At 31.1% G+C, this 26,153-nt stretch overlaps 1 protein-coding gene across 11 annotated transcripts in view; it reads left to right on the top strand.

The window, feature by feature from the left end:
• Window positions 1–1,960: 1,960 nt before the first annotated feature.
• The window catches only part of Rim (Rab3 interacting molecule), a 244,107-nt gene continuing 219,914 nt past the window's right edge, over window positions 1,961–26,153 (top strand). For 8 of the 11 annotated variants that reach the window (XM_035091932.1, XM_035091934.1, XM_035091929.1 and 5 more), the window contains exons 1-4: window positions 1,961–2,222; window positions 3,881–4,108; window positions 4,933–5,161; window positions 8,567–8,676. In XM_035091932.1, the coding sequence (XP_034947823.1) occupies window positions 2,019–2,222; window positions 3,881–4,108; window positions 4,933–5,161; window positions 8,567–8,676 (771 nt within the window). In that variant the 5' untranslated portion in view covers window positions 1,961–2,018. Of the gene's footprint in view, window positions 2,223–3,880; window positions 4,109–4,932; window positions 5,162–8,566; window positions 8,677–17,559; window positions 18,127–18,810; window positions 19,001–26,153 lie in introns of those variants that run through there. The other 3 variants (XM_035091936.1, XM_035091933.1, XM_035091935.1) reach the window with 2 other exon arrangements.

The following is a 26,153-nucleotide window of genomic DNA, read 5'->3' as shown; positions in this document are numbered from 1 at the left end:
AGTGCCTCGAGGATCAACTACCACATCGAATCCACTCTTCATCGTGTGAAGTCTCAACTTCATAAACAAGAGATGCAGAAGGTCATTAATAAGTACAAGTCAGCAACACAACAGCTAACTTAAGTAATATACTAGAAGGTACCACGTAACTCTTCCGGAAATCACACTCCCACAGTTCAAAGGCAACTCATCAACCTGGACTCAGTTTCGTGATGTGTCCACGTCTCTGGTGCATAATTGCACAGACCTACGACCAGTCTCCAAACTTCACTATCTAAAGGCTAACCTATCAGTCCCACCAGCATATCTCATCAGACATGCCGTTATAAATGATAATGGCTACGAGATAGTCTGGACTCAACTGAAAGAGAGGTATAACAATCTTGAGCAACTTTTATTTTTTCATATTAAACATCTGTTTAGCATTTCACCACCATCACCCAAGTCAGCTGAACAGTTAGATAACCTAGTAAGCATGGTGAAGCAGAACTTGGATGCCTTGAAAGCACTCAACGTCCCCGTCGACTCAGCAGACTACTTCCGAGTGGACTTGGTGGCCGGTAAACTTGAGCAGCCGCTACGAGAGTCCTGGGAATTAGAGCGAAGTAGGTCTCGCTCACCGACAACTCTCAACCACTTACTCTCCTTCATTTCGACTTGTGCACGAGCAATGGAGTCTGCGCAAGATGCAGCTCGTCAAGCAAAACGATGGCCTACTCTAGTAATCACGACGAAGTCCAGGTGTCAACAACAGTCAACTCAACCTCAGATGACTTGAGCCTCCAGACATGGGGCTCAAAAAAGACAGGCTGATTACAGGATAATCAGTTTTGTGTTTTTGGGCCCGAAGCTGTACTATTATCGACGCCATAGTGCCTCATGGACAGTCATACGTACAGCACACTACCGAACAGCTCACCTGTACAGGCGTGCCTATCGCTACACGCTGTGTTAGAGTATTTTAGTGATTTAATTTTTCAGACAATTCTTTCAGTGAATGATATAGACAATTCACGGACAACTCACAAACAATTAGTAATTAATCATATGTATTCATAGAATAAGTGTTTTTGTTAATAAAAACCCGAAAAACCATACTTGTTGGTGTTCGTGCATTATTTTCTGAACCTTTTTCCGCATTTAACCTCCCACTAGTTAATGCAGTCTACTAGATCTTGTCGATTTTCTCATCTTGGCTGACTCGAAGTCAGAACACAATTCAATGAAATAATTTTTAAGTCTGAAACAAATACTATTGAATAAAGGGAACGTAGTGAAAGCATTTTTGAGATTTTATTTGACGCGTAAAGAAAGTTAACAAATGCTAAACAATAAAGGCTCAAGCCAATAGACTAGACGGAAGCAGTCTCGACAAAGACAGCTGTAAATCATCTAACCAGCACACGGAGCTGAGTATTTTTAAGCGACACTATAACCTGCCGCATGACAGCCAGCTGCACATAGCTCCAATTTTCTGCTACCTACGTTTTCGACCCTTGTACAATTTTTTCTACTCAACTCAAGTGAGTAAAGAGTAATAAAGATTATCTATAATAAAAGGAAAAACGCTCGTATTGATTTTATATGTTAAAACATATTAAAAAATGTTGTCATCAGAACTTAGCTTTTTTTTCTTGACTCCAAATATCAAAATTTTCTGTAAAAAACTAAAATGTTCGGTCCCTTAAATTTCATTATAAAGATTTTATACTGCATAGATCTATTCCGTTTATGTCTTCGATAAGTGTTATTTACGCCTATAAATTGATAAACGTAGTCTAATTGGTGTATTCAAATTAGTAAAACACTCAATCCTTGAGTTGTTCAGTAGGGGAAGAAATTCTAACATTTTGATAAAATTAAGATGGTTATTTTTAATTTTTTATTCCAGACCAAGTGACAAGTTTGATGTATGTACAATAATGTATTCAATTTAAATTTTGTTTTTATCATAGTCGATATGGGTTTGCATCGTTTGCCGAAAGAAACAAGAATTACTTTCGAAAACTGGACAATGGATGGGTAAAGGAAATATGGGTGCAGAAGATGCAGCTATGCTGAGACGAATGCAAGAGGACATGCAGAGTTCACGTCATCTTGAATTAACACATGACAAAAGACCGAAATTAGAAAGAGCTCATAGTGCTGCTGAAAAAGAAAACCTTCCGCTCCTTCAAAGAAGTGAAAGTTTATTCCGACGACAATATTCTCAGCAAGAACAGGTATAGTCCAATCATTTAAGATTTTATACACGGAAATATTGAAGGGGATAAAATTTTGATACAATATTTTTGCAAAGGACGTAGAATTAGTTTCTCGTAAAAAAATAAGCTCCAACACCGGGCAATGATTGAAATCACCCTTCAAACGCTTTTTTGTGCTTTTTTTCATGTTAAATCTCTTTTTTTTTTTCGAAAACTATAACAAACATAAAAAAATGTTTTAAACAAAAGTTGTAGTGGCTACGATGTTACATACGAAAGTTCACATCTTTGCAACTTTACCTTTAACAGGTAAAAAGTTATTGACCTCTAAAGGTTGAAAAAAATTAAAAACGATGAAAATATTGGACAGCCTTTGGGTACGATATTGCTGTCAGAGAGACAAAGTGATATGTAAGCGCTTGTCACACTCATTGCAAGTATTTTATCATAATAAACATACCTAACCAAAGCACAACGTAAACAAAATCCATAAGATAGGTAAATATGGTTATGTTTATGTATTAAAAATGTAGAAAAGATTTTTAAGACTTCTGAAAAAGTAAGTTATCACTAGAATTGGATAGAGTAAGTACTCTAAGTGACATATAAAAATTAAAGAATTAAATAGCATCAATCGATTCAGTATTTAATGTTGAGTGGATTAATAATATTTATTTTTTAACTTCTCAGTGGAAAGTTATTTGATTTTTTTTATTGATACATAGAATAACTGGGGGAACAAAAAAATAATAATATAAAAGAGAAAAATTATTTCCAAGTTAGCTTTGATCGACTTTGCGAAAAAACAGAGTTTTTTTCAGTTATTTCTATTTCTCTTTTATTTGATACTCCTAATACTAGTAGTACCTATATTGAAAATTAATTAATTTTCAATTTGAACAATCATCTAAGACGAACTTCGGTGGCCATCTTGGCGATGGGTCGATAACTAATCGACCAGCCAATCGATAAATTCTCAAATTCTAGTCACTCAATTGACCAAAATCTAGTGTCAAGTGTGACCAGTAAAGGTTCAGTCGTGGGGTTCTTTTGCGAATCTCGATCTTCACACGGCCACTCTAAATCGTGTAATGTAAACTTAATTCTCCTGAGACAATCTGTGAAGTTTGTGATATTCAAAATAACAGAAATCATTTAGCTATTCATCCTAAAGATAAATCAAGAAATATTTCTAGACAATTCTCAGCAAATTCAAGTAATTAAACTCCAATTCATTTCGCATTGCATGATAGGCTAATGTCACGTGTACAATCATAATATTGCTTGACTTAAGAAGCGTGTTGAGCTTGTGTGAGAGATCAATAATACTGAATACACCAAGTTAAGCCATTTTTTAGACATTCAATTATTATTCTGTGATTTTTATTAACATTCGTTCAGTTCAAGTGGCATTCATTCATTTTTTAGGGACTAAAACTTGTACAGTGTATATTGTGTATTGATAGTGCTGAAAAATAAAGATTATTACATTCTTTATAAATACGACTTCCTAATTGCTCTGTTCCGGCACACTCATTTCTATCCTTAACTGGTTAGGTTATTCAAAGTTAAAATTTCGTGAACAATCTACATAAAGTATAAAATAATTAATAAAAAAAAAATGTCATATAAGATAGATGATTGAGGTATGAAATATAATATATTTTATATTTTAGGTTCCTAATCGAAGATTATCAACCAGTGATAGTGGAGTGGAAATGTCTGTATCCCCTCACTCTCGAAGTTTGCCAAATCCGCATGTTGTTGTAGGCTCTTATCCTCAACAAACGCCGCGACACCCTGCCGCTTTCCCTGAAGACGATCCAAACATTTACCGAGGGGAGTTAGATGGTTTGATGAGACAGCATGCGCAAACGTATCAAAGATCACGCTCAATTTTTCAGGTACATTGATCAAATAGATTCAGCAATAAAACATACGCATGATGGTTTCACGCAACATCATGTGATAAGCTTATAAGCTTCATAAATTTTTCATGTTATAAAACATAGTAATGTTTTTGTTATTGAATAAAAATTTCGCTAAATTTTGTATTCGTTGTTGAACTTTTTATAAGGTTTGCGAAATTCAATTATCATTCTGAAATTCTTTTATGAGTTGATAAAGATTTCACGAAATGTCTATGATTTGATAAAAAAGAAATACTGAAAAGGATAAAAATCTTATCAATGACTTAATTTTTTTTCGATTAAACTCCAAGTAACTCAACTGCATAGTTATTTTGAAGAAAAAAAATTTAAAACAGTCATAAGTAGTGCCGATAAAAATGAAAACTTACAACTACAAAATTATCATGATTAGTTTGAATTATGTCTTTATATGGTTTAGAGAATCATTTTTGCTAGTTACGCTTTTCGAATTATCAATTTTTTTTTTATGACATCAATATTCGCTGCAACCGTGAGATTTCTGTATTAATTAATGACAGGCTTTTAATCAAGTATAAAATTGGTTCTCAACAATGCCTTATGGGCAAAAGAGAAAAGATCGTTTGAAACCTAAATGAAGTAAAATGAGAGTTGTATCATGGGGCGTTCCGGATTACAATAAAGTTGCTACTAAGAAAAAAATGAAGTTGGTGTCAATATTTCCACTGATGTCTAAATTTTCTTAACGATCATCATTTATCAATTAAGTTAAACGAATCTTAACAAATTTGTGTTAATATGTGGAAAGTATAATCAACTAGTTGTTTTTTTTATCAAAGGATCAAAAGTCAAATCTGGGTATGCCTTACGATCATTCTGGCATAGATATTTCACGTGTTCATTCTCTTCAACCCCATCATCATCAAAACCAAGAAAAACATCCTCAACGACTAGTCCCCACTGATACAAATTCCGGATCTTTACATCAACAACGAAGTTTTAGTAGTAGTGAAGAGGAACGTAGTACTCCTGAATGTGCTAGTGATGAACCTGATGAGTCCGAGAAGGGTAAGTAATTTTCAATTCCAACAATATTTATTGAACGTTATTCTTATTATATGGTAAAAAGACCAGCAAACCTAAAAATTTTTTTCTACAAAATTTGAAAAAACCTATAAAATAGAGCCAGTGATTATTGAATCTCAAACATTTTAGGCTATGGTAAAAATTTTCAATCCAGACGATTAAGAAAAAAGTTCGAATGAGCAGATTTTCAGTCGTTAAAAATTATCAAATGAACGTGCAATTGATTCTTTACTTAAAATATTTATTGAGTAGTAAATATTATCAATAGTTTTATTACAATCGATAAGTTAAGAATAAACAAGAAAGATAATTTACAGTTGATTAGATAAATAGGTAGTGAACCACGATATCTAATGACGTAAATAAAATACCATGTTAGAACGTGAATAGAAATATACGATAATTTTTCTTTCATATACACTAATTTTCTTCTAATAATACACATTATTATGGTAGAAAGCACAAGAAGATCAGTTAAGTATATTTTAACTTAGATTCATTATACAAATTCATCTTAATGTTGCTGAACAAATGATTTTAAAGATTAAAGAATTTATGTGTCCATTACAAAAAGAATATATAGGGGAGACTAGGGTAATTACGAACATCTAAAGGAGAACTGAAATAGAATAAAAGGAGTTGAAGTTATGGATGTTTTTTATTATGAAAAGCTTATTTGAAGTTATGGAGCTTAAGATCTCACAATCAACGTGAATGAATTTTCAATAAAAAATCAAATATCTATAAGTCAACAAAGTCTTGGTGTCTGGGATTACTTTACAGCGCGTGGGGCTTTTACGGATAGTGTAAATTCTATCATCATTTCATTTTCAGAAAAATCATTTTAATAAATTTCTACTAACCGATTAGTTTTCGTAGGCCCCACAGATTACATTTGTTACATTCTATCTAATCGTCAAAATTAAAACGCGTTACCGTTTTGATGATTGAAACTCGTATACATCAGACGTCTTTTTTACTTACACAATTTTTGCTGATATTATATACAGAAAGATCAAAAATTGCGCTTTTCTTGAAATGATTACATCAAATTTCTTCTAAGATTAAGATAATTAACGAGATGGCGATGAAAAGGAATGATTATTGGTTTTGATAATAATTTATTATCGTATCATTTAATAGAATGAATTTGATATTTCGGATCTAGAAAAAAGTATCTACTATTCATAACTTGAGTAAATGACATCCGTTTGAAATTTGCGCCTTATAATCTTTCAATTGTACTTTCATTGATGATAAACACTGTCCATATCTACTATCAAGTAGACATAGAAAAATATACGCATTTTATAAAAAGATTACCAGTACAAAATGCATACGGAAGATGTTGTTGCTCCCAATTATTGATATACAGATTATTAGAAAAGGCAGTAAATATTATTCATAAGTGATCATCGATTAACAAGGTGAGTTTCCAGAAATAGCTTAATTTGAAAAATCATTATTTCTAGAATTTTACTAGACATAAAAATAATAAATATTCTCAACTGATATGAAATTTGAATAAAATAATATTAATTCTAATATTTTTCTTTGTAGAAATAGTTGCGTAGTAATAGGCATGATAGGAATAAGAAAAAGATTTTTTTTAATGCAGTTGTCTATTTTTCATCATAAGGATTTTTATGATGGAGTAGTAAGTATGAACTGTTGAATTATAAGTTCCAAAAATAACAGAAGATAGTAAATTTAAATGTTAATCGATGTCTGCATTTCGTTAAGATGATTATTAACTTCTCTCATTTAACAACACATTGGATAAATAAATTTATAATTAAGTATAAACTACTCTACATTTCTTCAGTGTATCTTCCTCATAAATTTGAAATATGTTATAAACGTAAAAATACATGTTCATTGTTTAACGTCATAGACGAACGATAAGTTTCAACACACTCTGAGATGCGTTAAAAATAACAAAAAAACTCAAAAGTTTGTGTTCAACCATATTCACGGTGTGTTATTCTAACACACATAAGGTTTATTATGTTAAATAAGTATAAAACTCTTCATTAGTTTATAATCTTTCACATACTCAGTTGAGAGAAATTCGGGTCGTAATTTATTATTTAGTACTATATTTACGAAAATTTAAATAAAGCTATTCAAGAAAAAACAACATCAACGGAGCTGATTTTAATTTCAATCTCATGTTCTAATTTCACAAAAGTTTTCAATTAATCAAACAAAATTCCTGTTACTTTCGAACTGATTTGAATCTCTATTGAAACCGAATTCTGATTTTCTTTCTAAATCAAGGAGTAGCAAAGTCCGCTATAGTAGATGTGGGTATATGAACGTGAGTCCAAAAAATAGATTCGGATTTTGCATAAAAATTTATATGATTAATAACATAAATTTTTTGAATTTTTCTCGTAAGAAGTTAAAAATGGTTTAGTTTTAAAACAATAAAAATTTTTAAAATCGTATAAAACTAGTTCACGTAAGAGAAATATTGTTTCTTTTACTTTCATAACTCGTTGAAACATTTAATTATAAAATAATTCAGGATTACTTACAAAGTTTTCAATTTATTAGAAAGAACCTTGTCTATGTTCTTATACGATATTTTTTGCTTTCTGTCACATATATACTAATGACATTTACCGCCTATAGCAAATTTCTTTCAACCAGCAAAAACTAGTAGATTTCCATAAAACAATTATCAAATGTATCTGCACTATTCTGGTGTGCGTTGTTCTAGCGTCAGTTTCAATTATTTTTTCGCTCGATGATAGCTGCTTTACCTGAACGTTATTCTTGAAATTGAATAAAGAGTTGAAGCTTTTACATAACACTGCGTCCACTATATTTGTAAGATTATTGAAGTATCAGAAAATGCATTAAGTGATTTTTTTTGTTCTCAACTTAGAACAACTATTGGTACATTTTTAAGAGTTTTTATTTGAATAAAAAATAACGACATGTTTAACGATTGCTATTTTCTATTTCAAAACTGGCAATGGTGTATGTGAATTATTTTGATGAATAATTTAGTGTGTATATTTCAGTGTTAGTATTAAAAATATTGTTTAAAAAATTCTATTGTCAAAAGTTTAAAATTATTCAAAAATTTCAAAGTAAAAGAGAAACTATCGCAATGAAATATTAAAAATTTTCAGTTCATTTGCGGAATAGATCAATGATTACCTGAATATTTAAATAATAAATTAAAATAAAGATAAGCCTCATTATCAATGCATAATTTTTTTTAGAAAGTTAATAGAACATACGCATGCTCTTGTAATTTTTTTTTTGTTACAATCAAACTATTATTGATTATCTTTGTATTCATACTTTTTTTAGTTTAAACTTGTAGACTAAAATATTTTTCGCATAAACAAGTTTAAGTAAATGGGGTTTTAGGTGAAAAGCAAGTTCCAATTGAGGCGAATCTAAGAAGTACCAGGAATAAGGCCGGTGACAGAAATTATCGCCAAGTGATGCTGGCCGAGAAGATGAAGAAATTTCTCGCGGTATCTTTTATGATGATATAATGATAAATGTCACAAATATAAACGCATCTATTTGTGTGATATACATATATCATGATGTTTTGATTATTATATTATTTCGATGTCTTAGTAATTCACTCTCATTTGCTGAGCACTGTGAAAAATTAAAAACAATTTTATTTAGTAATTTGAAATTCTTATGCTCTTGTTATTATGAAAAATAGAACTTTTTTTTGTCTGTATCAAATTATTATCCCCGGATGAAAAATAATATATATGTCGAAAACATAAATTACAAAGTATTTTAATGTAGAAATATTCAGTTTAGAATGAAAAAAGATTAGTAAACATTACATATATATGTATGTTACTTGAAATATTGATGTGAGTAGAAATGAACATTTGATTTCGGATACGTTCTAAGAAAAAGTAATGTTACGGCATAAATATTAAACATATATTGAAACACAGATCTAAGAATTACTTTGACGTATATAGCAGATAAGAAATTCTATCATTACATGTATATGTACATATAAATTTCTTTTTGTCCGGGCTTAAGTATGTAACTGCATGTAAGTATCGTGCTCTAAAACACTTCCTAGTCCGATTAATTTGCTGTTGTTGCAATCAAAATACTTCTTTTTTAAGCACAATAATCGCGAAAGTCGATAGTAAAAAAAATATACCACTTTTTAATTATTTAGTTAAGAGTAAGTTTTCCACTAAAGGTGTAAAGTAAAACATTGTGGTCCTGAGCCAAAGACGAGGGATTAAATCTTGTGAGTTACAAAAATATTAAAAACATCGAAGGTTGAGTCTTAGAATATTCTAATGCCAAATTCACTTCAATTGCTTGTGCCACAATTCATACTGGAGTTCATTTTCAATGTAATTAACCTGATACTTCAAGGCCATTTACTATCAAGGGAGAAAGCATAGCTCTTTAATGTGAAATGTGAAACATTAAATAGTATAAGTTACATGAACAGTTTCACTATTCATGCATAGAAAGCATTCACTAATTGCACAGGTTTACTGTTGAGAGGAAGTTAATTGTTTACGGACTTTTAAAACACAAAAATTTAAGAAAAATAGCATGCCAGCCATTGAGCTGAACAATGAAAAAAATTATTATAATTTTTAAAGAGAATTCGAATGAAAATTGCGGCGCTTTCTCATAATGCGGTGATAACTGACAGATGAAGAAAAAAGTGCAATCAGTATTAATGACGAAAAAGTGACTAAGGAAATATTTCAGTGTTTAACGTAATTTTTACTGCAATTCAAAATTTTCAATTTTATGGCACTACAGTGTAATTTTTAGTATCGTCTAACTGTAGTTGAAAATTTTCGGTTACAGTATGAATGACATTTGGCATCGATATATTTTTGTGATAATTATGTTTTAAAATGAAAAATAGAATTGAATAATTTTTCAGTGAGATTTCGTCCTGTTTAACTCTCTCCCGGATGACTTTGAATCCCCACCACTGAATGGGACGTTACGTAGTTCAAATACTGTAAGCGGAAATCACGAGTAACAGAGCAGTATAAACTAAAAATTACAAATTTATAATCGATTTAAACATGTTATACAAATTTAAACATTTTTATAACAGATTTGAAATTAAACATTTCTATAGATAATAATATAGTAAAAGAATTATCGAGTAGTCATATTTTTTTGATAATCATATTATATTTATCCATCACATTTAAAATTTAACATTTTTTTAACAAATGAATATGTATTATTCTGATCTAATGTTTTTGTTTTTTTCTATAATTATGACTCAACTATAACGTAAAATAAAATTTTTAGTTATAATATGACTGAAAACACATAAATTTGCACAATGGGATATTACACTCCCACGTGGTTTGAATCTTACGACCAGTACTTGTTCGATTACCTTGCACCTTACAGATCACACAAGTTTTTGATGTACTTTTAATTAACTTATGAATATCTTTCTTTGAAATATTTCCTGCATTTTGAACCATCTTGGCATCGCTTAATAATAATTGCACTATTTCTTCTAAATTCTAGTTGAATGAGGCGATAAGCAGATGATTGTTTTCTATTCATAAGATTGTGCAAAATGTAAGCATTGATAATACAAGAATCGATAACATAATTGAACATAAACTTCAACCACTTTTTTGCTGATCGACCGGTTGAATAGTACGACCGATTTTGTAGGTTTCGCGGGCATGTATCGCTCATAAAAACACGACCTTTAGGTCCGGCCGTTTGTTTATCGACAGCAAGATTCTGTCCTGGGTCAAAAAAGTCGAGCCATTTTTTTGTTAAATCTAATCCAGATCTCACTTTAAATAATACATCTTGATCAGCTGTTAAATTATTAATATCATTGAGATAAAAATACTAATTTAATTTTTTAATCTAGTATGACTCATCGCATCTTTGACCAGTTTACACAATACCATATCACTAGAAAAATACATTGAAGTTTCTAGTGATTCTAAAATTTCCATATAAATCAACATAGCAATATACCGTTTCATCTCTTTTGCGTGTGTTTCGAACCGTTCTTTATGGTTTCCATTAAAATTTTGACAATCAGCGTATTTACGCATTTCCGTTGCAAGTAGTTGATAAAACTCTTCATTTGAAGAATACGATAGTGTAAAAAATTAAAAAAAAGTCTGCAATAAAGTATAGCTAGATCGATAGAGAATAAAATTTCCTATCGATCTATATACATGATTATGAGACCTAAAATTGTGAAATTTTCTTTAACATTTGAAGCGCATAGAACTTGGTAAATTCTCGCGCTGACAAATTCCGAGCTCAGCAGTCGGAAATCCTTTTTCACTACCAAGCATGAGCCTAAAACAGCCCTTCTTCACTCACTGTACAGGGTTCTTGTTGCTCTTACGGTTATAGTGTGCATTTCACTCGCACTCATGCTTTTCAATACTCGGCGCGTGCGCAGAAGTTTTATGTGAGTGCGAGTGAAACAGAGAGGTATCTACTGCTCTCTGTCACTCCCAACGACGCCACAAGAGGAAAAAGGCCCCCAAATATTAAAACCTGTCTAATTTTTGACAGGTGAAAAATAGCGCAGAATATTGTATAGGTTATTACGCCGTGACTACCTCACACCATACGTGTATTTAATTTTTGATGACCGTAATATTATTATGCCTGTGTCTCGAGACTCAGGGCAACTCCCTTACTTATTTTTCTCAAGCGCAGTAACACATTAGTAGCACTACTTTTGTATTTTGATATTTTTTCATTTTTTTATTCAGGCAGTCGACAGGAAACTATCATTGAAGTAGAAACAGAAATAAATAAAGTTTTCTCGATTCATGTGAAGAATAAGAATCAAAATATTGTCAATAAGTTTAGAATATTCAGTAATAAATAGAAGTGATTAATTAACTGTACTGTTGTTAACTATAATTTTAGTGCTAAACATTTAAGTGTAATTAATATTGAAAGTGACAATAAATTTGTGATCACTTAAAATAAATTTTTTGTATTTAAATTGACTGAAATTCTGAAATTTATCCACGGCATAACAGAGTAAATTGTTCAATTTTCGATTCTGCACATTTTGAGCCAAAAACCAGGCTGATCGGTGCACTTTTACGGAAATTAGAGCGATTTAAATAATTAATTATCAATAAAAATATTGAAAAATTAATGAAAAACATTTTTTTCCTCTGAGAACATAGTTTAATATCTCATGTTTCGAAACAAATCGCCACAAAGTGATATTTGTAGCGTTAATTATTTTTTATCAATTTTCTTCTGTCAATAGTGAAGCTTCAGTCGCGAATAACTTTTTATCTATCATAGATATGGAAAAGTGTTCATTACTTTTTTTATTGAAATTACAGTCTAAACAACTTTTATTTAAAACTTATTTTTTATATCTACGTTAAAAATAGAGAAATTCGCGATTGAGGAGGGGGGGGGGCTTGCGATTTACTCCCCCATCTATGCGTGCCAAACATTTTTTACCTACACTATCGTATTCTTCGTGAAATTTCCGATCTAGTGATCTATAAATCATTAGTTTGGCCAAAGCAAACCAAAATTATCCCATTCCCCTCATTTGACTCGACTAAACAGGTAAATTATGACGAGGACTACTTTTTAATTTAAAAGGCTCTGTAGGATAATTAACTTATTTTTTAGACCATTCTCCATCGGAAGTTTTCGATAATCTTTCACGTTTTTTGTTTGTGTAGTCTTTTTTTTTAACTTGGAATTGCTTCATTGGCATTGAATGATTTTTTTTTCGGTTACTTTTAGTTTTTTTTTGTTTTGTACATTTTCAAAATTTTTTTCATTCAATTCTGGGAGTTTTCTTTGGCGCGATTGTTGTGTATTATTTGAATCCATCTGTCATGGATTTTGTTCTTTCAAAACCTTCTTTACATTTTTTATTTGTCTAGTATTAGGACGTTGATTTTTTTTTTCTTCATCACATCCTATTATGAAAATTTTCCATTGATAACTACATTAAATTGAAAAAAAAAACATCGAAATTTGTCACGTATCGTTACTTGTTAGTTTGAACGCTTTACATGCCTTACAACTAAACGTTTGGTCTGAATTATTTAATATGAAGATAATTACTACGGTCCTGTTATTAGGCAATGAAGTGAGCATATGGAGTACAGGGGGGGGGTCTTATACACACGTGACTACATTTAATGGTCACTTACACATACTTAATGCAAATGCAAAACTATTGGCTTTACCTTTTCCACGCTTACATCGATACTTCTCGATGCCCTCAACCGGGAATGAGTTAACATTGACTTAACGATTAGCGGTTAAAAAAATTTTCACGTATCAACTTGACCGATTACTTTGAAATAACTAATCAGTCTAGAACTATTAGAACACTGATTTTCCCCTAGAAATTTCAATAGGAAAGATGCAGGTGATTCTAAATTCTGAAGAAATATCTTTGTTTAACTGCGTATTAGTCTCAAAATCTCATGTGTTTAGCGCAAAAGTTGTGCGAAAAGTAATAAAATGTAGATACTTGAACTACATTAACAAATTTCGTCTTGTCTTATCTAAAAATTTATCACAAAAAACACTTATAAATCATAAGAAGAGAAAATCTATCTTCTGCTTAGACTGATCAAAAAAAAAAATAAGGTAAAATTATTTTGGAGTACAGTAGAGTTCATATTGTGGTGCCGTAAAAATGTACTTACACATTAGTATAATTTAAAAATGGTCAAGTAAATTTTTCTTTAATTGATAAGAAACTGTGCATTGAAAATTTACTGCACTATTCAAGAAAAATTTTTAAATGAATAATAAAAAATACTATGTGAACCTTATGCTTTGAATTCGTAAATCTTATATAAACTTTGTACTTATTTTCTAATCACGGGAGGCAGCGCCGTAATTTTTATAAGACAGAAACGGAATATTGTGTAAGCTGAGAACCGTACATAGACAATATTTATCTTTCAATAATCAACTTTTATCTCTGTCAATAAATGACATTTTACAGTCTTCGTTGAAGAACATATTATTATATATTACACAATTTTTCAAATTTTATTAGAATATCAACTCTTTAATTTATTTTTGCAAACGTCAAGTCAATCTAAGTCTTAAAGTCGAACTAACATGCGAGGTGTCCGTACGTATTATTGGTGATTTCGTTAGGGCTGCAACATGTTATTTTACATTAAATTGAAAGAGATACCTGTTTGTTCAAATCTGCAGATAAGCATTTTTATAAGGTGTTATAGACTTGTAACGATAATCACCCCAGCAAACAGTTTGAAGGTATGACATACTAATAATCAGTATTATTTGCAACTGAATGGACAATCATTTCTACGAAACATGCATATAAATGAGAAAATATTAGAAACTTTTTACAAATAAATTGAATTAATTCTAGACATACTTAATACTAGAGTCGGAAAATAAGAATTAATTTCGACTTTATAAGAAGTCGTAATCAAGTCGAATTGATCCAAAATTAAATTTTGTCATACAAGTCTAAACCAGATCTAAAATTTTTCAAGATCTAATTTGAACTCGAATATACATTTTTCTTCCCACGTCAATGTACTTGTTGTATGCGTATGAGTACATTGTGCCATGACAACGATTTTAACCGAATAAAATTTTATTCAAATTTGAAAAAATATAATAGAAGAAAATTTTTATTGTTAAATTATTTTCTTCATTTTGTATTTATATTATCAAGAAAAACGAATTCATTAATTGGTAATTTTAAGAAAAGTACTATATTGCAAATGAGTTTCTCTGTCTTTTTCCAGTACGATTTGAACCTTCAACAACTTAACCCGTGTAGTTATTTGGTTATCATAAATATCAATTAAAAATAAATGTACTGCTCAGAAACATGACTTTGATATTTAAATTAGACATAGGGTGAGCTTCTGATTGGGCGTGACTTCCAAAAATAAATTAATTATCCTGGAATACACTAAAAAAGTGAATAAATTTATTTGGTCGATTGTACGGAGACAAGACTCTTTAGAGTACTTTTGTTTGCTGATCCATGCATTGTAGCTCCGTAGTCTAATGAAATTCAACCAGGGATTTTCTGATGTGCTCTTTCCATGATAGCTCAGAGTCAATGCATGGGCCAATTATTTTAATTTCATTCAATCAATGAAATCCCTCATTGTCTAGATTGAGTTTAGTGGCGACACTTCCGCTGTTCCTTTGATGGCAGACTAAATGTTTTGATTTGAAGATTAAGAACTTGAATGCTGTTGTGCTGCAAATATCTGTCAGTTTCTTTAGACCTTGTTGGAGAATCTGTTGTTCAGTTGTTGTTTACTGCCTGAGCATGCCAGAATAATATCGTCAAGTAATGCTCTGACTTTGATCGGACTTAGTAATTCAGTAAGCATGTGATTTACAGCGATTAAAAACAGTGTGGCAACTAAAGCTGAGCCTTGCGTAATACCATTATTTATTTATTTTATTTCCTAAAAGAAAGCTGCCAATTCTTATTGCCATCGTCCTGTCAGCCAGGATCTAAAAAGTTTTTAATAAAGTGAAGAATATTACATCTGAACCCCAGTTGCAAGAGAAGTTTAATTATGCGATGCCTCCATATTGTCATATTCCTTCGCTACACGGAGAAAAAATTCCGTTAATTTTTATTTAAAAATCCATACAAAAATTACCGTGCTGCTCAAGAATGTGAGTTCAAACTTACTGAAAAGTAAAAAGTAATGATCAACGTATAAAATTATAAGTTACATAAGAAAATGTATCATTCAGTTTTTTGAAAAATACTTTGGCAGCACCAGACAATTTAGTGTTCCACAGCACCTGAAAATTGAGTAACGTTAGTTGTGATAACTACGTTACCGACAAACAATTTTATTTAAGTTTAGTGATAATTTTTTTGGTTATATAAACAAATAAATAAATAAATTAGGTTCATTGATAATAGACTTTCTTAACTAATTAATTCGTTGGAATGAATACGGCACCTTTTACAATACTGCACCCCCCCCTCCCCCATCTCTACGATCGGAATCTTACGCAGAAAACCCGTGTCGTCGATACAACCACCCGGCTCTCCGAAGAGATCTTTCTCCCGCTCACGGTGGCCCGAGAAAAATCATATAAATGACTGTTGTCTCGGCCGGGACTCGAACCCGCGACCCATCGTGCGTCAAGCTGACGCTTACCCATGAGTCCACCGCGTAAATCCGTTTAAGTTTATAATAAATTGTAATGATGTAATGTGTTGCCGTCAATATTAAATCGTAACGAAAAATATAAATGTCATCTTTGTTTACAGTATAGAAAAGTAACTATAGCACTGAGGGTGTTCACACAATCAAAAACAAAAGCCGTAAGAAGTACGCATGCGTACAAACCAATTTTTAACTTATTATGATGTTAGTATGCACGTGTACGTCTTAAATTGTACGTTTTACGGCTTATGTTTTTGATTGTGTGAACGGTCTTACAATACAAAGAAAGATTGTGTTGGACCGATAATTCAAAGATTCCCGACCCAGCACGGAAACTCGAGAATAGAAAAATTTATCGGAGAGCACCCGAATTTTTCCTACCACACGGTTCATGATAAATTATATACAGATTCTCATTTTTTTCTAGTCACTTACTAATTTTTGTTTAAAGTTTAAATAAAAATTAATATTCATCGAATATTACCGTGCTGCATAAGAATTTTTACTTTTACTCCTCTTAATAAATATTGAATCTATAATAAAAATTTTAAAAGGATTACTAATATTTCTTTGAAGGTTGTCTTAATTTTTTAGGGAATTGACATTTGCGCGTAGATTGTTGTGCTGAGCACGGTAATTTTTATTGGAATTTTTTCTCCGTGTAGATGATACCACCGGTATTAATTATTCCGAGATCATTTTAACACATTTAACATCATTTCTATTCCTCATCCTCCCACTTTCACTTCTTTGCTCCGTCATCGAACTTAAATAAATGTTTTGATCCTTAAATTGATGATTTTTTCTATTTAGAAGAAAAAATATATATGATTTAGAGTGATAAGTACATTGAAGAGATGATAGTGAAAAAAATCAAAGTACATATTGTTATATGTTTTTTAATAAAATGTTGGCCATGTTTGCATATATGATAAGTTACCAATTTAAATGAACGGAATCGAGCCGTTCAAAATTGTTTGTAACAAAAAAACACAATGATGCGTACATTTTTTTGTTCTGCGAATGTTCTTTCGAATCCCTGAGTAATTTACAGAATTTCTTAAAATTTGTAAAATATCACAAAATTTGGAATACATTTTGAAAACTATGAGAAGATTCTTTAATGTTATCAAATTTTTAGAAAGATGATTACCATTCAGTTGTTAAGAAAATTGTGTCTACTAATATGTGAAATCCTCAAAGTTTCTCGTAGGATAATTAGCTTCAAAAGTCCAGTTAACCTTTTGAAAATGCTTATTTGCCAATAAAAATAATTAAGTACTTTTAACAATTTGATGAAGAATATTGATGTTAACGTATTTCATCCGTAACGAAATTATTAGTAATGCATCGAAATACCTCACTTATGTGTTAAGAAATAATTTTTCATTGACATCATCGATCTCGTAATTTTTACGTGAATCTATTCACGCTATAATATTAGAACATCATTATTATTGATAAGGTCATAGCAATTATGTGGATACACAAGTATAAAAAAACAATTAAAGAAAAATGAAAAAAAGAAAAGAAAGATTCTGGATCTACTGTAGGGAAGGGGTTCTGTCGTCAAGGAAAAGGTTCAGCAACAATATCCAGAGAGTTTCGAAAACTTGGTCGCTATAATGGGCATACCATCAATGGATCAATATCTAACGAATACAGTGGTCATCATTTACCACAAGAACCACGAGAAATGGAAAGCGACTGTATAAGAAGAAATTTCCGACGAAGTGGCGATGAATGGCATTCTGACAGTCGGAGGTGCGTTTTATCTTTCTAAAATATACTTATTATGTTTTAGTCAAGTTTAGTATTTAACGGATAGTTGATAATGTCAGATTAAATTATTTCATTAAATAGATTTTATGTACTGTACTATAAATTCGAAATATTTATTTAATTTATAGCGAAAATTTGAAAAAATATGATTTTAAAAACAAGTCGATATCTCTCTGTCAACTATTGATGAAAAAATTTGAATTATTTACATGACTTATTGAGATTTAAAATTTTTACATTCGAATATTACTCAAAACTCTGATAAAAGTTGATCGAGTTTCAATATAAAGAAGCTTGTGAGAAAATTGTATTTCTAAATATGTGATTACATTATTGTTACATCATTTAGTCCAGCTGAATCAATAAACCATGATCTTGGCTGCTATTTCTACCTTAATATTAGGCTAAATACTTTTCTGATCCGGAAAAATTTCTCTATATGAATAAAGTAATTTACATCACGATCGAAAAAAAAAATTTGAAAAGAGGGGAAAATGTAGAAAGAAGAAGAAGAGAAAAAGTAGTGTATGGAATTAACTTAAAAAATAAGAAAAGTTAAATGAGCAAAGTGAATGCATAATAATGTTATCAGACAAGCTAGTATTTGTAAGTGTGCGTAGAAAAAAAACTTTTTAGGGAAATCATTGTCAAATTTCTACGGTTCAGGTTCACAGAAAGGAAGGGAAAGAAAACTGTTCGGTTCGATGGTGGTACTAACGTCGATGATTCACAAGGAGAATGGTCTTGGGAAGTTAATCGGCAAGGTAGTCAAGATAGTGCCACTAAAGACTCGGGTATTGACACTTCGAGTACATTCACAAGCAGTGAAGACAGCAATCGAGGTGACTTATCTAAGGTACGGTTGCTTCTTCATTTTCGTTCTGAAAATGGATGTGACAATAACGGTTGAAATTATATAAATAATATGCAAAATTTTACTTAAGTAATCTTAATATTTTATTTTTTTATAAAAATGACGTGACTTATCATTCGAATATAAACTACCCATCAACAAGTAAGAAAAATGACTTTGGTGGTACACGATTAACATGTGGAAAAATAGCTAAACCTAAAACAACTTATTTTATAATTTAACCTACGATTAGAAGTCAATCCTTGATTATGTGAAATTATAGGATAAATTTTCAAGTCAGAGTCAATTCTTTATTTTCGTATCACGTTAGGAAGTTTAGACTCGATCAATCAAATTTAGTAGTTTTTTATGAAAAAAACTGTACGTTTTTTTTTATTTTTAACTGTAATGGTTCATTAAAGTTATTCGGATACATTTGTAGATGCCCCATGTTCAAAAATGTAAAATTCTATATCCTATCAAATTTAAATTGCATATTTATATATAAGTTCGAGGTACATGACTAATCGGAATAATTTATAGAACCGTTTACTAAATGTTGATACTAACTGTGTAGTTTACTTTTCATTATGCGTGAGATCAAAAACGACGACCAACATTTTGGCAGAAAAATTAAAAAGTAACAATACCTAGCAATAGTTCTATCAATTGTATAGATTGGTCATCTACCCCAGACTTACCCTAACGGAAGGTAGGGCAAATTTACGGGAATTTTATTTTGTATTAGCTACAGCTAATTGTGAAATCCGGTATTCAGTGATCGAATGTTGATGAGAACGATAAATATGTCTAATAATTTAAACATTGAATTTAAATAATAATAATTTTCCATTAGTTAAATATAAAGTAATTAATGATCATTTATGCTAATAAGATGGAATTATTTTCCATAAAATATTTGTTAATAATAATCTATATTCGAAAGTTACTATTTGTTTATGTTAAACAACTTACACCGCATCATAGAAGACTAGATTTTATTGAAAATAATTAGATATTGTTGTAAAACTTTGCCATGCATTCATATCAGCATTAATTTAATAGATTATTTAATTTCTTCAATAAATAAATATGAATCAGAATAATAAAAGTTTGCGTTATCTCATATTTTGATGAATACTCATAATTGTAGTTTGTAGGTAAATACTACATAATATACTTCGATGATTAGTAATCATTAATAACTCATGATCAAAAGATAAATCAAAACATCCATTGTTACTATATATTCTGCAACTGTACATTGCAGTCACACATGATTAAAGAAATATATTATTTTGTTAATCATTATAAATAATATTGATATATAGAACTATAGTATCAATAATAAATATAATGTTGACAAAAAAGAATAATGATTACTGAACAATTTTTATAAAACAATAAAAAAATTCGTATAATTGTGTTAGACACGGCTTAATTTGATACGAAATATCCTGAAAAATTTAAGATGTGTTATTTTGGTACTGAATATCCTGAATTTTTGACAATAAGAATTTAATTCTGATTTTGATCCTGACCAGCCTGCCATAGAGCAGAACATACCAGAGTGTTCCGGATCAAAATCGATATTAAATTTTAATAGCTAAACGTTCAGGACATTCAATATGATATTAGTAGACTGTTAATGATGAAAATCAGTATCAAAATTTTTATTATCAAATATTCAGGGTATTTAATACGAAAATAAGTTTAAAAATGATTTTTTCAAGATCTTTAATATCAAATCGAGACGAAATTTCGTTATTAAAGATATTCAGTATCAAATTAAATACAAAAATTGCGCCTCGGGAAACGCCGAGTATTTAAATCTTAAAATTAACATTATTTGAAATGAATTGTTTTTTTTAGGTTTTATCATGAGTAACAGTTACGCGAAGTTTTTAGTTGTTATGTTGATTGAGCCATAAAACGTATTAACTTTTTTCAAAAAAAAACCTAAAAAATAAATTCATTTCAAATGTTGATTTTAAAATTCAAATACTTGGCGTTTGTTCTGACTTTGAGTCAGCTGACAGAGAAGTCGGGAAATTGTGGACTGTATTTTTTAGGATATTTGGATGCTAGAACAGTCGGGACTTTTGAACGGTGTAAATGAATCGGCAGGAACCGGGTGCTTTCGGTCAATTGAGGTTAGTAGTGGTATGTTACAAGACCTTGGGCTAGATGCGTGTATCCTCGTGCCTTTCTAAAGGTGCAAGAATATTACGTCCCAAGTGACGTCGTCACTAGAAGTCGAGTCATCCCCAGAGTTATGCCCTAAAGGCGAGGTGCTCAAACAAAATGTCCTTTTCAGGACAAGGAAACAAGGATTTTTCTGTACAATATTGAGTTCACGGAAATTTCACTTAGAGAGTTCACTAATGAGTAGAAGATCACATGAAAGTCGTAAATTTTCCTGTCCTGGTCTCTGCACCAGGAGTCGTCTAATTTTCAATGTGTTGTCACACAGGCACAAGCGAGTTGTTCTGATGGATCTTGTGTGTGTGACTGTCCATGAGGCTGTGAGGCATCTATGCCGCCATCATTCGCGCCTTTTGCAACGGAGATGCTCATTCGGACCAACTTGAGTTTACTGTATAAATTTGCTGAGAGTTAGACTGCCTGATGAGTTCATAATCATCATTATACATGATTAACTAGTCAGTTATTCCATTTCTGAGGAATATTCTGGAGAGTTTTCTGGTTTTTCACTGGCGAGTTTGACTATGTGAGGTCTCTGCTTGTACCCACATACCGAGTTGACTATTACAACGAGTTGTCTATCGGTTGACATCGTCCGATGATGCTCAAGAGTCGTCCGAGTACGAACTCCGTACGAATACTGGCAGTAACCAAAGAATACTGACTAATACAGACCGTTTTTCCCGAAAACTCTGCGTTCTCGAAGCTTCAAGACCCTTTGAGAAGGGATATATACGCCTAGGAATTAATTAAAGTTGTCTAATTGGCGAAAATGTGTTGGCAGGAGTGACCTTGATTTATCTAATTATTCGGTGGGGAGAAAAATGTTAGGCCGTCGGTAAAATACCTTCGACCAAGTCAGAACAACGTTCAATGATTGTAGGATTTTTTGGGTTCCAACATTATCATTATTTGTGCTTGGCGCATATTTTTATACAGCTCAGAAGGAGGGAGCTGTTTTTGATGAAATTTGATATTGTTTTCATTGTATACTTGTACATGTATCTATTTAATATCATAGAATATATTTTTAAGAGCTCTTAATTTCACTTTCATAGATATTAATTAATGATTGTTGATAAAGAAACATCAATATCAATTACTAGATTCAATAGATAATACACATATGATTCAACGCCCGTAACGAATTCATATACATTATGTAAGTTATACTTTATTTTTATATTTCGCTGTAAAAATTTCAGTATGATTAAAATGTACGGTTTTTTTTATAGTTATGAAACATAGTATTGATTGAAAGACTTCTCTTCGAATCGATAATGCTTTAGTTTAAATAAAAATACCTTGAATAAATCACTTCTCCACCATTGGGAAATTTTATTTCATCGAGCAAAATATACAGATCGTTTTTTTATAATGGGATCAGAGATATCAAAGCTGTGAGGCTTTCATTCACACCATTCAAGAGATACTTAGAATAACTGAATTCATATCTACATTCAAAATCTAAAATAGCAAATCAATTTAATTGTTCTTTTTCGTAATGAAAGTTTTTTCAATTGTTCTGAAAATTTCTTTACCAATTGTCTAAAATTTTCACAAAAATTGTATTGAGAGTAATGAAAACAAAATAACAAAATTCCATCCAATTACTATTACATTAACAAAATTAACAAAATATTTATAAATGACAACAATAACTGATTGTTGTTTTTTTTACCTGGACGAAAAATAAGAGTTGATTTAAGAAATTTGAATTTGTTTTTATAAAATTTCTATTATTCGTAATCTAAATGAGAGTTGTAACGATAGACAAAGAGTGGTTCTCAATCTGCGTCGACTGTTGTGCCTCGGCACAGTGTCTATCGTTAATAAAAAATTAATATTCAACTAGATTGCTATATTTAATGTTACGGTAACAAAACCGAATTAATGTCGAAAAAATTTATAATAAATCCAGGCGCCTTATATTATCATCAATGTTACAGACCACGTAATTGGTTCCTGCGTGAATAACAATAACACTGCTAAAGTAGCTAAAATTATATTAAAACAATTAATCAAGTATCAAAGAGATTCATAATAGTCTCTCGAATAAGAAATATTAAAATATCAAGCAAATTATTAGATTAATCCAACATCAATCAAACGACTACTCATGAGTCTAGTGAAATAATAATTTCTGGTCTCAAGAGAGGTACGGTACGACAAAGATTCGTTGCCGCTAAAATTCCTGACTACGGCGTTCCGTAATCACTCAATAAATTATGCAATAAAAATTGCGCGACATACGCTTTCTATACAATAATAGTAGATCCATTAGCAGAATAAAGATACAGCTTACGAGTGACGTCCCACATTGCACCCAAGGTCAGCAAATGGCTCCATTTGTAGCTGTCGTTGATCTGCTCTACCACCAACGGCTGGATATCCAGGTTTACTGAGTACTTCCCCCAACGATTTCCTTCTGGCCACCAACAGCTTCTCCACCAGTCAGAATAAATCCGATGATATAATAGATCTTCTCTCAAACTTCACGAACGTTCGCTTTTGTATAATTAATTGTAAGACTCACAAAATAGTGATGTATTTTCGACACAACAAGCAATGCCAAGTGACGTCCTTTCAACTAGACAGGCAACCGCCGAGTGAAGATTCTGGGAATCTATCGTTTATCTATTGCTTCTTAATTAGTAGTAGGGTAAGAAGCTTAATTACGCTCTCATCTATAATTTGAAATTTCGGATCAACTATTGATCCTTTCATTGATTGATAATGGGTCAGTCGGTAATCATTGACCCGACCTCCCATGATAACCTTACGACAGTGCTAGGTGTCGTCGATGGACGATCCTCACAGAACACGTCGTGTTAAAAAATCTGTTACAACCTAATTTCAGTATCGGAGACGAGCTTATGAAAAATACATTTCTCTTTACGAATATTTAGGATATCCTGATGGCTATAGCTATTGTAATAGAATTTCGTTAAAATTTTTTGTTCAAATTGATTATTTGGAAAAATTTCGTGTAATTCATAAAAAAGTAAATTTATTCTTAGTAATTTTTTCCGATTGATAGATATGTTTACACGTGATGAGCAGCTGACTTTGATATGACATAAAACTCAAATTTATCTTACAAAAATATTCATGTTAATTTAGATGGTCCTAGTGAATATTTTAAAATGGCTTTTGATCAAGAAAAAGCAACGAAATTTTCAGATATATTCTGTCGCCTTGCTATTAGATTAAGTCTCGTCTAATTCATGTTTTTTTGTCATTAGTAACCTCTCATAGACACATATTTAAACGGTATTCCTTCCTAGGAAATAAGAGTAAAAAGTGCTCTGGAAGCCTTATCAGTTCTAAGTTACGAAATTATGCGTCAAATGCAATTAATCCTACGTAGATATCTTCGAGATAATCAGGAAAAGAAATAATTTTGAACGCATATTCGTACATACACATACACACAGTCGTTCACTGGGAAACTGTCATATTCGATTATAGAGACCTCAAAACGTGGAGATATGTCAAAAGTCGGGATTTTTTAAATCGCACTCATTACTATAACTTCCTACTGGGAAGTTAAGAATTTTGCATCAATGCAGATATCATCGAAGTGATCGATTTGAATTAAAACGAATGAAGATAAAATTTAAATTCAAAACAGTAAGAGGTTGGTACTTTTCACTCAGTGTGTCTGTTAAAGGTTAACGTTTAAATATATATGTCTATCAGATAATTAACAAAAAAAATTTATTCACTGTATAAGTGTATCCCGGTATAATTAATTTATTTTTGGACGCGTCCTCAGAACGGAACTATATTCTTATAGGGTAACAGTTCCTTTCAGGGGTTCCCTCACTTTTTAGTTAATTAAACACATACAGACAACTCTACAACTAGCTCAGGACGATTCTCAGCGAAAAATATATTCTGTGGAGACCAGAACTCAAACCCGGACTTTTCGGTTACGCGCTGGCTGCTCTACCAGTTAAGCTATCTCATCAATCAATATAATTCGTTTCAAATCGTACTGGTATTTGTCTTACGTGGTTCCCCATTTGCTCTGCGCCGTTCCTCATACGGCCTAAATACATTTATTCACTATATAAGGGTATCCCAGCATAATTAATTTATTTTTGGAGGCTTCCTCCTACAGTACATATATATAGTAAAATATGACGAAATAATAACTCAGATGAAAATGATAAATTAATTAGCTGATTCCTGTGACTTAATCCGTAAAAATGCTATTTGACTGGTATAAACAGTAATAAACTAGATGAATTAATGCACGAAAATCCAGAACTATGGTATTTTTACAGCCAATTAAAAGAATCTCTTATTCATTGTAAATAGTTATTACGTTGCATAAGAATTGATTAGTTGAGTAAAGTTTTTAATCAAATTTAGCCGTTTGAATGACCTAATGCTAGATACGTAATACTTTGTAATGAATAAAAAGATAGGTAATAAATTTGTGTGTATCAATGATAAACAAAAAAATTCTAATTCTAATGTAAGATTTATAACTATCAACTAAAATTACAAGAGCAAACCAAGGGTGAAAAATCAGCCATTGTTTAGTTTATAAATTTAAAATTCTATTTGATTACTTAAAACCCTGTAAATTAGACTCAATACAACTCACAGAAGCAGCAGAGCGTACTTAGTTATTTCTTTTCGGGTCTTGACTTATTCCTAATTGTGCTGAAACCTTCTCTCTGCTTCATAGAACTACTCTTAATCTGCCGTATCTTCCAAGTGTTAACTTTGTTTCATCTTCCATGTCGACTTGCGCATTACTGAACATCATGCTACTTCTTGAGTCTCATTTCAAGAAGTAGCATCATGTTTTGCTATCATCTTCCTTTGATTACTCAATTATTCGATTTGTCAGTTTTCGATTACCCTCTAATATCGTTTTCACTTTTCAATTTGTGGAATTGTTTCCATATTAGTAATATCGTCACGTGATTTCTTT

Source organism: Chelonus insularis, unplaced genomic scaffold, assembly GCF_013357705.1.
Source record: "Chelonus insularis isolate UGA/USDA-ARS -01 unplaced genomic scaffold, ASM1335770v1 contig_8_pilon, whole genome shotgun sequence".
Classification (NCBI taxonomy): domain Eukaryota; kingdom Metazoa; phylum Arthropoda; class Insecta; order Hymenoptera; family Braconidae; genus Chelonus; species Chelonus insularis.
Note: the sequence above shows the minus strand (reverse complement) of the source record. Positions and strands in the feature narration are given on the sequence as shown.